Here is a 14,509-nt window from a genome sequence, read left to right on the forward strand (position 1 = left end):
AAGAAAACTGAATCTGATGCAAAAAAGTTTATACAATTTTATGATTCTGAAGTGCACACCAATATTTGAAAAAAAAAATTGCCGTATTAGTGACCATAACTGCTTTACCAAATACAGAGATAAAAGGACATAATAACATTTAAATTTGTACAGAAATACATTAGTGAAAGATTTCTACTAATGAAAGGACTGTACCATAAATCCACTATTCCAAGTGAAAGAGTATACACTTTTATACCATCTTAAAGGAATGATTTTAAAAATACTATTCAAATACAACAAGGAACATCTAACTTAAAAATTAATGGAAATATGAGAAGTGTAAATTAGGTATGTCAGCATCAGACTGTAAAGTGTGGCACCAGATATGGGTAAGCTACAACACTAGGACTGCAGGTGCCAAGATCAACCAGATAAACACTGATGTTATCTATAATTACCTCATTTTTAGCTTAAATCACAGGTAATGAGGGAACTCAGAGACTCTAAAAGGCAATTAGAAACTGTACTGGCTTTTTTGCTTCCTGTATCAGGAATTTTTAAAAACTTACTTTTATTTAAAGCTTTTTTTCCCTCCATAATGAAACATCAGGGCATATTACTTATACATATATAAATAAATATAAAGACAGAATGCGCAATTACTTACAAGCTTAAAATGGATTTCTTTCTATGTCTAGGTGAAATATATTCTCATCTGATGAGGCTCCATTGAAACAAAGGTAACAAATAGTTCACTGTGTGGAGGTTTATCAAAATTAATTTACGATAATGTTTTAATTTGGGTTTGGATTTAACTCTGAATTGAGAAATTTTGAACTTCCCCCTCAATGTTCGCAAGGACACAAAGCACTGAGTTAGCAATAGTTTTGGACTGTCAAGTATAATATTCTTTAAAAAAAAAAAAAAAAACATGTATCATTCTCTTCAAAATACAATGTTTAAGAGCTTCCCAATTCAAGGTCATATTAAGTAGGTAAAGTCAACAAACATACCTTTAGAAAAGGAATCCAAAAAAGCTGTATCACAAGGTTATAAAAAATTAAGTATATAATAAACACATTATTATACTACCAATCAAAGGTTCAGCATTTAGAAATGAGGTGAGAAAAGGATCCTGTACCAAACTATCTCTACGAAGTCATCTGAAATGAATATATTTGATACTCCATAGTTAACTGATGTTTCTAACAGAATTAATTCTTTGAGACACCTTCCTGCAGACTTCCCCCACCTTCTTCACATCCCTACTGCACTACATTTACCTTACTATTTGTGAAACTAGCATGGATTTGATATCTAACTTCCAATGTGATAAGAATTTGCCACAGTCTACAATGTAAACAATATTAAGAAGTAAATGCTTACAGAATTGAAGACAAATTATTCTGCAGTAATTTAGAAACAGACATTTATTTAGCAAAATCTGATGTCCTAATTTAAAGTAAATCCAATCTCATAAACCATGTTTTTCAAGATTGGGTTGACTTACAGAGTATTATATACACATAGAAATACATGTATGCTTCAAATAATACTTTCTCTTAAAAAGATCTGAATGAATTATAACTGAATCCATCATTCATTTGACAATCTGTAGATCAGCACTACTTAACAGAACTTTCTCAGATAACAGAAATGTTCTATATCTAACTGTTCAATATGGTAATCATTAACCACATGTGGCTACTAAGCAGATGAAATATGGCTAGTGTAACTGAAGAACTATATATTTTAACTGATTTAAGCCTAAATTTAAATAGATTCATGTCACTAATGGTTCCTATACTGAACACCAAAACTCAAAGTGTTTTAAGGATAATAAACCATTCATAGACACATTTGATTTTTCAAGTAACAACTATAAAAAAGTTCAAGAGATAAAATATACACACTATATATATCCCATATAGTGTTACTGGAGAAAGAAGACAGATACACTTTAAAAGTTAATACAACTAGCTAACAAAAGTCAAGATGGTTCCATAAGAGATCTAACAGCATATAATTAATTCTAAATGAATGGTGCTACTAATAAGATCATATATAGATATAATAGATATTGTTTATCTCTATCTATAGTTGCCTTTCCCTGTCTAGGTTTCCCTGTCTCTACCACCATCCCTTACCCCCTGCTTCCTCTCATCCCTCTCTTCTTATATACACACAAAAGTTAGGAAAGCAAATCTTTAAGTGATGAAGTGATGCATCTGTAAGTTACCAAAAATAATCAACTGCGGCAAGAACGAGATCCAAGATCTGAATCATGAACCTAATATGACCATACTCTGTATTAGACTGGCTCAAAGATCCAGAATATGAAAATTTCAAATGAAGATAAATGGGTCATGTGATAAACTTTAAGTCAATATGGACATTATGTACTTTATAATTTGTTTGGATTAGTGTACCTAAGAAAATAATTTCACATGGGCGTCTGAAAAGGTAAGGAAATATCCTCACCCAAAGGTGACCAGAAAATCTCATGGTATTTAAATCTTAAAGAAAAAAACTCACACTATAAAAAAAATCTCATGCTTGAATACCTCATATACCCAGTATAATGAAAGACCAATGTATGCCACATAAGTGATTTTTTTTTGCGACACAAAAATATTGAGAGTATCAAAATATTACTAAGCCTTAAAGAAATTTGTGTCCAGATGTAGGATACATCTGGAAAATGGATGGCTATTTCTTACATTAAATAACTCGACACTGCTTTACTTTTGGAGTTTTCCATTCTGTTTTTAGGGGCATTTTTCTCATGACTATCATTATCAGGCTATTGGCTACCAATCTGCACAATGATTATACATTAGCTCTTTAAAATCCTAAATCTACACTCCTCTGTCACTTTTTCAGTGTGTCTTTTTTAAAATAAAAACAACAAATTAGACTTTAAGCTGTCACATATTTTAGCCTAATTCAACATCATAAATTATCAGAATCTTTTCTAGTTTAAGAAAAAATGTGAAATAAGACTGTGGGAATAGGGACTAGAACGGCTCTCCTGTGCCTCAATATATTTTAATAAGCAAATATTTTGCCTGTTCTAATATTTTCCTCCTATTTCTAAGTTTCTGGTTATATTCTAGCTGGTTGAAGCTATTAGAAATTTGACTTGTAAATAACTGATATGTTACTGTATATCCAAATGTCAGCAACCAATCCCATTCTCCTCAAGGCTTCAGTCCTTGAGTTCAGCCAAGAAAGAATTCAAAGCCAAACCTTTAAGCAAGACTTTACTAGCAGTTAAAGAGAAAGCACCCTCTCAAGGTGGGAGAGGAGGCAGGCACAGAGGTGGCAACTGCATCAGGGGTCAGAGTCTTCTTTTGTCTTTCCTTTTTATGTTTGCATAGATTATGGGTCATAGCTAGGGTGGTCTCTGACTGAGGCTGCTTCCAGTCATCTAAGGGACTCCTCCTCCCAGTGGGGGGCGGGTGGTGTGTGCGGTTTGGCCCTATATGGTCCTCGTTGGAACTGTCAGGGCCGCCTTCTCCCCACAGGGAGGGAATCAAAACCACAATGTACATGTATCATAATGAGGCTATAGGTTACTGTTGGCCGGAGTCATAGGGGAGAACACATGTGTATCCCCTCTGTGGTCTTTCCTTAACTGCCTACTATATCTCAAACAACAAAAAAAGAAAAACCCCTTCTCTGAATATTGGATATAGGGGGTAGGGGATAAAGCATTGGTAGAAGACACTAAAATGAAGGAATCAGGGTGTGGAGACCTAATTTGAGTCTGCACTGTGTTTCCTATGTAGGCTAGAACACCAGTGGGAGTAGTATTTTTATTACTGATTTTTTTAAAAAGAGTTGCTCTGCATCACAGTGGAAGATGAACCATTTTCTCATGACCTCCTTGTCCAAATTAAAATATGTTTCATAAAACTTCTGTCTTAGGCAGAAGTATTTTCTACTGATGAAATTTTATGTTATCTGAAAGTTCATCTACTTCAAGAGAACTAAAATCTAGTCCTGACTTTAAAAAAGGCCTTTTGTTATTTTTTTATTCTGTTATCCATATGCTCAATAATTCAGATATTCCCAAATGGATGCCACAAAAATTTTAATTATATGACCACAGATATCCTTATATGAACCAAAGAAATGTTTCCATAAAACTGTCACATGAAATGCTGCTATAAAATTGAAAACTAGCACAAGAAAATTCTCATTTTTCTACAGAGCTTTTTAAAATATTATGATTAGGAATAACACCTAGAAATATAGAGGCAGGAAAATGGGGATCCTTCTCTAGGGACCATCAACAGTCCAGGTGACAGTGGGAAAAACAGGGCCAGGAGCAGTGTTAAAAACACCAGCCAGACCACTCTGGCTTTATTTATCCTACTCCCTTGACCCTCTTCTATATCTCTCAAGTAGAAAAAAAAAAAAAAATAGTCCCTGTTCAACCTACATAATCAGAATATTAAAAGAGAGAAGCAGGCTCTGGGTTTGGCCAGGTGGTCAGGGGCAACCAAACAAAAGTAGTTACTTTAGAGGTTATAAACTCATTACTGTGCACTGAACAAAATCCACATAACAAGAGTTCTGTGCCTGGTTCAATGACAGTAGAGCTCTGCTGCTCAAGGCAACTTTAAGACCTAGAAGCACATTAAAAAACTGGAATGAGAGTTAAGAGATAGTGTTCAACTATCCCGTTTTGCTTCATATGGGTTCAGAGACTTGGGCTTGTCATCTGAATTACTTTTCTAATCTGAACAAATAGCTTGAAATTCAATCTTTGAAAATCCTTGAAATATGTCAACCAGCTAAACTACTATAACTATCTCAGAACATTGCATCTATAATCATGAAATGAAAACTATGTCCATATGTTCAGATGATACTAGGACTTCTTTTAAATTTCAAATATTCTCTCATTAGCAGGCTATTTTTTATTCCATAGCTGCTTTATTGATTTTTCCCATATTTCTAAGCACATAATATTCATTCTCAATTATATCATTATCAGCTATTTCATATAATTTTGTGATTTAAAGATTCTCATTTTCAACTCCCAGTTAAATTTTTTGATCATGGATTTAAATATATCAGACACCTCCGATATACTAAAATCTAAAACTTTAATACTATCAAAATACTACTTCATGCAAAGTAACAAAGTCAACAGAATGAAACAGATGTATGTAAATACTCATACTGTAAGGGCCACTTTAGCTGTCTTTTATAACTAAGGGCATAATGTTGTCACTAACAAATGTAAGGGCAATTGAATCTAACCATTTTAACAGTGCCCCCCCAAAAGAATGTATTGTTAGTAGAAAATGAAGACTATCTTTACTCATATTGTTCACCTCATAGAAAAGTCTTATCCCTCTAGAACGTCCAGCAGATATACCTTCCCTGTAACCACCATTCTCCCAACAACCCCTCAAATTTAACTACGCCATCTAGTATTCCTCTAGTTCTTAGTAAAATGCCCCCATTAGAACACTGGTCATCACCTACATTAGTTGCTTCCATGTCTGTCTCCCCTCCTAGATGATGAGTGGGCAGTGTTTTATTCATCCTTGGGTCTTGGAGGTTTAGCCCACTGGCTTGTCTATAATGGGTGTACAATAAAGATGTGCAGGATGACTGAAGATTTGTTAGCTCTCCTGAACCAAATATATATATATATATAACCAAATATATATATAACCAAAATTTATATTGTTTTTTATATTTATATGTATATTTTATGTATATATGACCATATATAAAAATATATATTATATATAAATAATAATATATATTTATAAACATATAAATATATATGTATATATTATATATATATAAAAACAAATGTCACAAAAACACTTGTGAAACCTCTAGATTAGAAAAAAAACTTGAAAAAATAGGATTACAGGGACACCTGGGTGGCTCAGTTGGTTAAGTGACTGCCCTTGGCCCAAGTCATGATCCCAGGGTCCTGGGATTAAGCCCTGTGTGGGATGGGCTCGGGGTGGGGGTTCCTTGCTCATCAGGGAGCCTGCTGGTGCTCTCTCTCTGTCAAATAAAATCTTTTTTTTTTTTTTTTTTTTTTTTAAGAGTATTACTAACCACTGCCACCTTTCCCCCAGAAGGCAAGGTAATCTGATACGGAAAATAGACAAATACTGAATATCAATCTCTATTAAAATATTCTGTAAAAATTACACCTTTAAACTGTATCTTTTGTTTGTCAAATCAAAAATCAGTAATCAAGCCTTATGTAGATCTAACTATATAACTATAAAGCACACCCATAAGTAAATAAATAAGCAAGGTATTTGTAAAATGTTTAAAAAGATTTATAACTTTCCACTTTTAGACCATTTTTCTTTGTATTATTTTCTCAAATTATAGATCCAGTAACACACTTCAACATTACTGACCAAATATTTAAATTGACATTGTCCATTTCACTATCCTACTTAAAAAGTACAGCATGCTAATATATACTACAAATAGTGACCCATGGGGCTGACAGAGGTGCATTTCAACTGGGGACACCAGGAAAAAACAGAAGTGTGTTCAGGGGAAGGGACTCTCAGTGATGACTGACTCAGAGCACCTTATCCTCATATTTCAAATGTATGCCTGTCTTTTCAACAATAAACATTTACACGGCCTTGGATGATTGGAGCTTGCAGCTGACTATGTAAATAAACAAATACGAAAAAAATTTTTCCCCTAGAGCCTGGCTACAGATAATAAAAAGGGCTTGAAGGGGCTTCTGAAGCAAAGGAACTCAAACTAACATGTATGCTCAAGTCAGTTTGGGTTATGTTAATGTAAGACTGTAAATGCAAACAAGCCAGTTAATTAGTTAAATGGAAGGTAACATTTTCAGGACCTTACTGGATCAATAACTAGTTCAGACAGTTGTATATCACAGAAAAGCATAGACACTGACCAGTTCCATTATCATAAAAAAATAATAAAGTTACTTCAAGAAGATATATTCATCATTCAAGTGTGATTTTTTCCCCCCTTCTCTCAAACATGGCTTCATTATGGAGATATGAATTAAGGTATTATTTTGATTTTGGTTTCTGGATAATGCAACGGTTACCTGCATATTTTGTGCTTCCTGAAATTATCATTGAACTATAAATTTGTCGTGCTAGGTCAACAAATATGAAAACAAGAAATAAGAAAATTTGATACTGAGATTATGAGGCTCAATAAGTGTGGATTTTATAAACATTCTTCCTATATAATCTATAGATAACTGTAGATATTTATAAATTTCATCTTTTATAGATAACTGCAGGTCTAATCCTTAAATACTCATTTACTGCCAGTTTAGGACTGCAGAGAATTTTAAAAATACTTTTTTGAGACAAAGGACAACTTAAATAGATGAAAAGTTGATTAAAACTTAAAGGAAATTTCATGAGCACCTGGGTGGCTCAGTGGGTTAAGTGTCTGACTTTGGCTCAGGTCATGATCTCGGGGTCCTGGGATCGAGCCCTATGTTGGGCTCCCTGGTCAGCAGAAAGCCTGCTTCTCCCTCCCTCTGCTCTTCCCCCCTCTGCTTGTCCTCTCTCTCCCTCATTCTCTCCCTCTCTCAAATAAATAAACAAAATATTTTTTTAATAAATTTTTTAAAAACTTAGGAAATTTCAGAAAAGAGAGAAAGGAAAGATGCAGAAATTAGTTTATCATGTGTTAGATGACTGGGCCAGGTGTTCTACACATTATAGGTATGCTCCCTACAACTCTGTGATATAGGAGCTGTTAACATTCCAATTTTACAAATGAGGTAATCAGGAATCAGATTAATTCTTTTGCCGAACGTCACACAGTCAGTAGATGATAGAGCCAAGATATAAACTTTAGGCAGTCTTACTGCAATCTGTATGTTTTTTCCAAATTGTTTTCCTGAATCATGTATTTATAAAAACTTACAGAGTTTGTATCATATAGTTACATAGATTCTCAACAAAATATAGGCAACACAAGTGAGAAAAGCACGGGGCGCCTAGGTGGTTCAGTCAGTTAAACGTCTGCCTTCGGCTTAGGTCATGATCTCAGGGTCCTGGGATCAAGCCCCACATCGGGCTCCCTGCTCAGCAGGGGTCTGCATCTCCCTCTCTAGATGCCCCTGCCTGCCCCCTGCTCCTTCTCTCTCAAATAAATAAATACAAAAAAAAAAAAAAAAAAGGTGAGAAAAAGCAATGATTTAAGAATCAGGAAAAAAAACCTTTCTCATCTACTTACAAAGCACTGATAGCCGAGAAAAATAAAATGGCAAGGGCTTACGAACTTAAAACTACTGGGTGGTAGAAGAGTGGGATGGAAATTCAGGTTAGTCTCTATTATCTTTAGTATATGCTGTGAACTGAATGTCCCACTTCGCCCAAATTCATATGTTGAAACCCAACAAACCAGTGTGACGGGTGTTCAGGGGTTGGGCCCTCATGAATGGAACTAGTGCCTCAGAGAGCTCTCTAGGCCCACTGCTATGTGAGAGCACTGTGAAAAGACAGAGAACCAGGAGCAGGCTTTTACTAGACACCACATCTGCCAGCACCTTAATCTTGGACTTTCCAGCTTCCAAAACTACAAGAAATAAATTTCTGTGGTTTATAAGCCACTTAGCCTGTGATATCTGTTATAGCAGCCTGAACAGACTAAAAGTGTAACTTTCAGCAATTAAATTGATATTGAATCCATATTCTTAAATGTAACAGAGTAACAAACATATCACTCTAAGAGTGTAACCAGAACCCAGATTTCTAAATATTAAATCCAGAGTATGCTTTTACTCTATGATCTCTACTAATATTTTAAATCACTATTTCATGGTTGTTTCAAGACACATATGACCCACTTACATACAAATGGGACAAAAAAGGTATTATACTAGAAATAAATGTAAATGATAGAAGGATATTTGCCACATTCTCTCAAATTACTGATTACATATAAATAGGACACATAAAAATATTTATGATAAAACTATGAGACTACTTTTTAAAGTTTACTCAATGACTAAACAGTGTTCAAATAAATGTATTTTTATTATTCAGGAAAAGAATTTACTTTGGAGTGAAAAAGCCAAACCAGCTACAATTTCTTTAAAAACATTTTATCAACTTCAAAACAGCCTTTAACTCTGTGGGCTACAGAACACACAATATTGATAAAGAGAGGCAACCTCAGAAGCTCAGATCAATATTAAGAAATTATAAATACCACCCAATATACAGCCAAGTGGCTTTTTATTTTCTTTTTACTCCTTTTTAAGGAAAGAAAATAAAAAATATAAAGGCGGAAAAGTTCCCTTTATTTCTGCAAATGTTCTTTTAAAATATGAAATGTATTATTTCTTAAAAGGAAAAAACAGGAAGCTAAAAAGAATGGGTAGTTCTTTAACTAATGTGTACTTCACATTTATTTGAGGTCTTCATAAATGTTTCAAGTCTCAAGTCATCCCACCATCCCAGTTGTAGGATTTACTAATTCAAAAGACATGCATAAGTATTTTGCAATCCTTTCTGCATTCACTACCTTTTTAAAAAATGCAACACCAAGGTTTCTAACTATTAACAATCTTTGTTTATTGGTGATGAGTTATAACAGAACAACCATTGGCTATTACTATTTTGAACTGTGTCTCCTGGTGTCAACATTTCATTTATAAACTATTATTTGGAAATTATCCAACTGTCAAAATTCACAAGATAATACATTTTTCCTAATGGCACAGCTTGGGAAAATATACCCAGCAATGGTACCATGTGAAATTAAATTGTAGAAGTAATTAGGGTAGACTACATGATTTACCACATATCAGAATCTAGAAAATCATAGTTAAGTAAACAAATTTATTTAAAAATGATCTACAATGACTTATTTTCTATCCTATGACATTTATACAACACACCAAGATGATGTCTGAAAATTAAGCAACATTCTGGGTTTCCCCAAGAATGCCAATAACCTGTCTGGGTCTTCTCTAACTAAACTATTTAAGCAATGTATTTTAACATGGATTTGTTACTACATAAACGCTACCTAAATCTCAAATGAGGCAATTCTAAATCTTTATATCCGAAATCAAAAATGAGGCAAAAATGAAGTTATTTTCTATTCTGGGAATCATAACATTATATGTGAAAAAAGCATTACATGGATTAAAAAACCATACAGACTTCTATGAACTTTTGTGGAAAGGTATAATTTGACCAATAAAGATATTTAGAAACATAGGGTAAAAAAGGGAAAGTTTAAAAATGTTCACCTTCAATTTATTTCATAGGTCACTGTTATACCATCTAATAAGATAATTAAAAACATGCAAGCAGCTGGTACTACAGCTAAACAGATTAATGTAATAGTCTGTAGTCATATGTGCTGGCAAGGGGCTCGCCTCTTTGGAGAGGAGAAGGTCAGCTGCCCTTGGGAAAGGAGGAGGGTGGTGGGGAGAGAATATTCCTTCTACCATGCGGCCTTGTGCTACAGTCACTAACTTAATCATCTACTGCAAACTGCTAATCGGCAAACCACTATTCTTCTTTCATACCCAGCAAGGGTCTCTCAGTTTTAATGTTTAAATAAGAAATATAGAAGGCTCATATAAACTGACAGAGAACACTGGTCTTTAAAAATCATAAGATCTACTGCATAAACCAATAATAACTTCTCAAGTCTTCTAAATTTTCCATTTTAACACATCATCTGCAAATTAGTTGGGAGACATATAACTGAATTTTAATAAGAAGTTCTAAAACAAGATCTAATCTATTATCTAGGCACCATATAATATTCATACCGGTGTCTTAGTTGTTAAATTCAGCTGCACTCCATTGGAATCAATGAAACAAAACCACAAAAGACACAAATCCAAGTAAAACCTCCTGGCCTATGAAAAACAAATCTATGAACATTAGGCATATAGTACTATCGTGTTAGGATCTGATCGACTGTAAATTTCAGAATTTGTCAAAACTCCAAAAATCCACATCTGAACTTATACAAAGAATAAAACATCTTCCTTAACATCCTTCCTTGCTATGTGTACAAATTTGCTTTTGTAGCAAATTTTGAAGGCAACTGGAATACTGTATCAGATTGAGAGTTTCAAGCCTCAGGTTAAGCTTGTTCTTAGCTCCTTTTCTCCAAACAAAAGATATTGTCCTGTAAGTCACACATTCTTTTTTACCTTCCTTTCAGTGTCTCTATATCAGGGCACTGCAAAAAATTCTCAATACCAGGAGGTTACCAATGATGATGATGATGATGATGATGATGATGATGCCACAGACAAGAAGATAAACACAGCTACTATTTACTCAGCATTTACCACATGACACTATCCCATCAACTCCTCCTTCTTACCCCCACTCTAATGGTGAGGAAACTGAGGCTAAGACTTGTCCAAGTTTCCCAAGTATTTGGAGTCAGGATCTGAACCATCTCACCATATATTTAGGCATTATTAACAAATGAAAAACAAAACAACAACAGTCAGTGACTCTGCCCTCTTGATAGTGACAATCCAAGACTACAATAAGACAAACACATAATGGGAAGAAGAGTACAGACTTAGGTGACCAATTCAAGACTGAATTCAATAGTTAATAAAACCTCCACATACACTATAAAAGGGTACATGTATTGGAGGGTTAAATGAAGGCTAAGGCAACAAAATTGCCAATTTATATGAAAGAATTAATTCCAGAAAGAATTAATAAACGCAATGGGTTTGCAATTGGATTTTCAAAAGGCTTTATCTTCTCCGTTTGATCAGTCTTTACAAGAGTTGTGAGGAGGAAGCAGGTTAGACATTAGAATGTCTGTCTTACAAGATGACAAACTAAGGCTAATCATTATCCTGGATAGAAGTATACAGAACTTGAATATGATAGTACTAGGCTGCCAGCCAGAACTATCTGACCATGAAGAAAGGTCAGGATTTCTGAAACAGTTTAAATAAGACAAAGGTAGAACTATTAGGCTAAAGGAGCTTTGAGGGTTAACAGTCACATTTTTCTAATAATTTATGTAAAGTTTAAAATAGCAATGATAGCAACGGAAAAATAATTTTCTTTTTCAAAAGGGAATTTTACTGACAATTCTGTTGCATTTTAGAGTGATCACGCAACAATTCCTAGGTTTTATCAGTTAACCTTAATATGAAAATATACCCCAGAGCTATGCTTCTATGAATTCTGCATTTAACCCAAGTGTCAAATTCACAAGTAAGCTCATTATATTGTAAGAGCTATTGCCTGCTGAGTAGAAAAATATTCATTTCACACCTTAAATACTATAATACTATTTAATAACAGCACTGGCCTGCCAACTATTAAAAGCTCGTTTTTATATATTGTACTACCTGAGCTTTTTATCTTGCCTTTTTAATTACAACAATAAATTAATATCCTAACATTACAACACTGACAGGCATTGATTAAAATTATATTACTTAACAACATTAGTATTTATTGTGCAAAGTTGCATTAGGAGTTCATTTTCAAAGTACAATTATCATTCTATAATACTAAAACATTTTAATCTTCAAACTATTCAAGAATAAAATAAACTACAAGATAATACTGTGCCTTCACATTAACAAATTTCTCTTAACTTTATATTATGTCCATTATTTACTATAATTAGCTAAACTACAAATGTAACTATAAAATTTAACTCACCAACAAAATATATACAGGTATGGATTTTCCTTCCTTTGAAATACATTCCTATTTTCCTTTTGTCTTAGGTATTTTTATTGTATTTATATCTAGCAATGATACTAACAACATAGATTTCACAATATTATCATATTAACATTCCTCACTTACATGCCAAATCATGAATGTTTAACTATCTTTTATATTCACTTCAGCACTAAAAGAAGGATTTGAAGAATTCCAACATTTATAAGGTAGGATGAGTACACTGAAAATATAATGACAACATATGAGCTTTACTGCTGTGATAATACCCTTCTAGAACACCATGGGAACATAAGCCTTTTGTAGTATCTGTGACACTTGAACGACTGATTATTTATACAGACCCCAACTGATATAAAATAAAGATGTCAAGTGTTTCAATTACCATCTCATTTCTGGAATTCATGAACAAATTGTAAAAAAATTTCTCATTTACCACATTCTTATTAAGTGCTTCCTTCCTGTATACAAGGCCCAATTCTAGATATTAAAAGCTTGCCTGGAATATGAAAAGACAAATGACACAGTTCCAATTAGGGACATACAATATGTTTTCAAATAAAAATATAAAGATTCTAATCATAAACTCCGTATTTATTACATAAAAGAAGGAGTTATAGCTTAACATTCAAGTGAGTTTCCAAGTGTACAGGGGTTCGTGTGTGTATTGTATTGAGTCACTGCACGAGTCAGAACTAATTAACCATCAGGACAGTGTACTCAAAGTATTTAAGAATCTGCACCGCTATCTACAATGCCTAAATGTATTATTATTAAATCTGGACCTTTCTTCCTTAAACCAAACAACCTAGTTTTTATATTTCATTGGTTAAGTATATGAATATTCAAATATTACTGGAAATAATATAATCTTTCTTCTTCCTAGGTTTCCCTATTATGAAGGCACAAAATCCATAAACATTTACTCAAGGAAATTAAGTTATAAGGAGAATATTACTATAAAACCAGATAAGATACATGTTTTCTTAACCAGCATATCCTTTAAAAAAAAATCACTAACGAGATGTAACTGCCCCATTTGCTGAAGAACCAAATGGGATATAAACAAACAGCACTTGATGTAACCACGGGTTACATTTCATATTCTCTTAGACACTCATAAGGAATATATTCTGTTTTAACAGGAAACTTGAACAAATGGAAGCCTTTAGTAAGGTAACAGATATACTGCAAAAAAATAAAAAAATGGATTATAATGGAGCTTAATACTATATGTGCATTCATACCAATTATACACGAACAACTGATGTCTACAATAGGGCAATTTACTTTAGAACCTAAAAGGTTACATTGTTCATTACAGTCTGCAGAACAATCACATATCACAATATTCTTACATCTGACTTATTTTTAAAGCACAGGTAACATTTTCTTACTACTCTAAGATTGGAATCCTGTAACATTAGGTATCTTGTATATTGTCTTAAAATAATACGTATCTATGTATTCATCACCTACCTATAGGAATTAAAAGTCCCATCAGAATCTAAAGTAGAACTTCTTCTTCCATTTTTATTTGAATCTCCTGGAAAAAAAAATTTAAAAACACTGAAATAATGAAGATTATGAAACTGAATATTTTAGTTGAAAAGCTGCTGTGTGGCAGCTCTATGCAGTATATTGGGTCCAAAAGCATTATTCCTTTACCCCTAACCCCCAAATATTTCTTGTAATCAGAGGTCCTTATGCAAAAAATTCATTTCGATGGAAATGAATTCCTAAATTGGATAGAAATACTATCAAAATAATTGCTAACAGAACAAATGAAGCACAGTACATTTTTTAATGAATCATAATCA

General features: G+C 33.4%; 1 protein-coding gene across 3 annotated transcripts in view; it reads right to left on the reverse strand.

Moving 5' to 3' along the window:
* The window catches only part of TBC1D5 (TBC1 domain family member 5), a 543,265-nt gene that overhangs the window by 243,944 nt on the left and 284,812 nt on the right, over nucleotides 1-14,509 (reverse strand). For all 3 annotated transcript variants that reach the window (XM_080807878.1, XM_080807881.1, XM_080807879.1), the window contains one exon: nucleotides 14,169-14,235. In XM_080807878.1, the coding sequence (XP_080664004.1) occupies nucleotides 14,169-14,235 (67 nt within the window). The remainder of the gene's footprint in view (nucleotides 1-14,168; nucleotides 14,236-14,509) is intronic.

The sequence above is a fragment of the Martes martes genome, assembly GCF_963455335.1.
Source record: "Martes martes genome assembly, chromosome: 1".
In the NCBI taxonomy this organism is placed as follows: Eukaryota; Metazoa; Chordata; class Mammalia; order Carnivora; family Mustelidae; genus Martes; species Martes martes.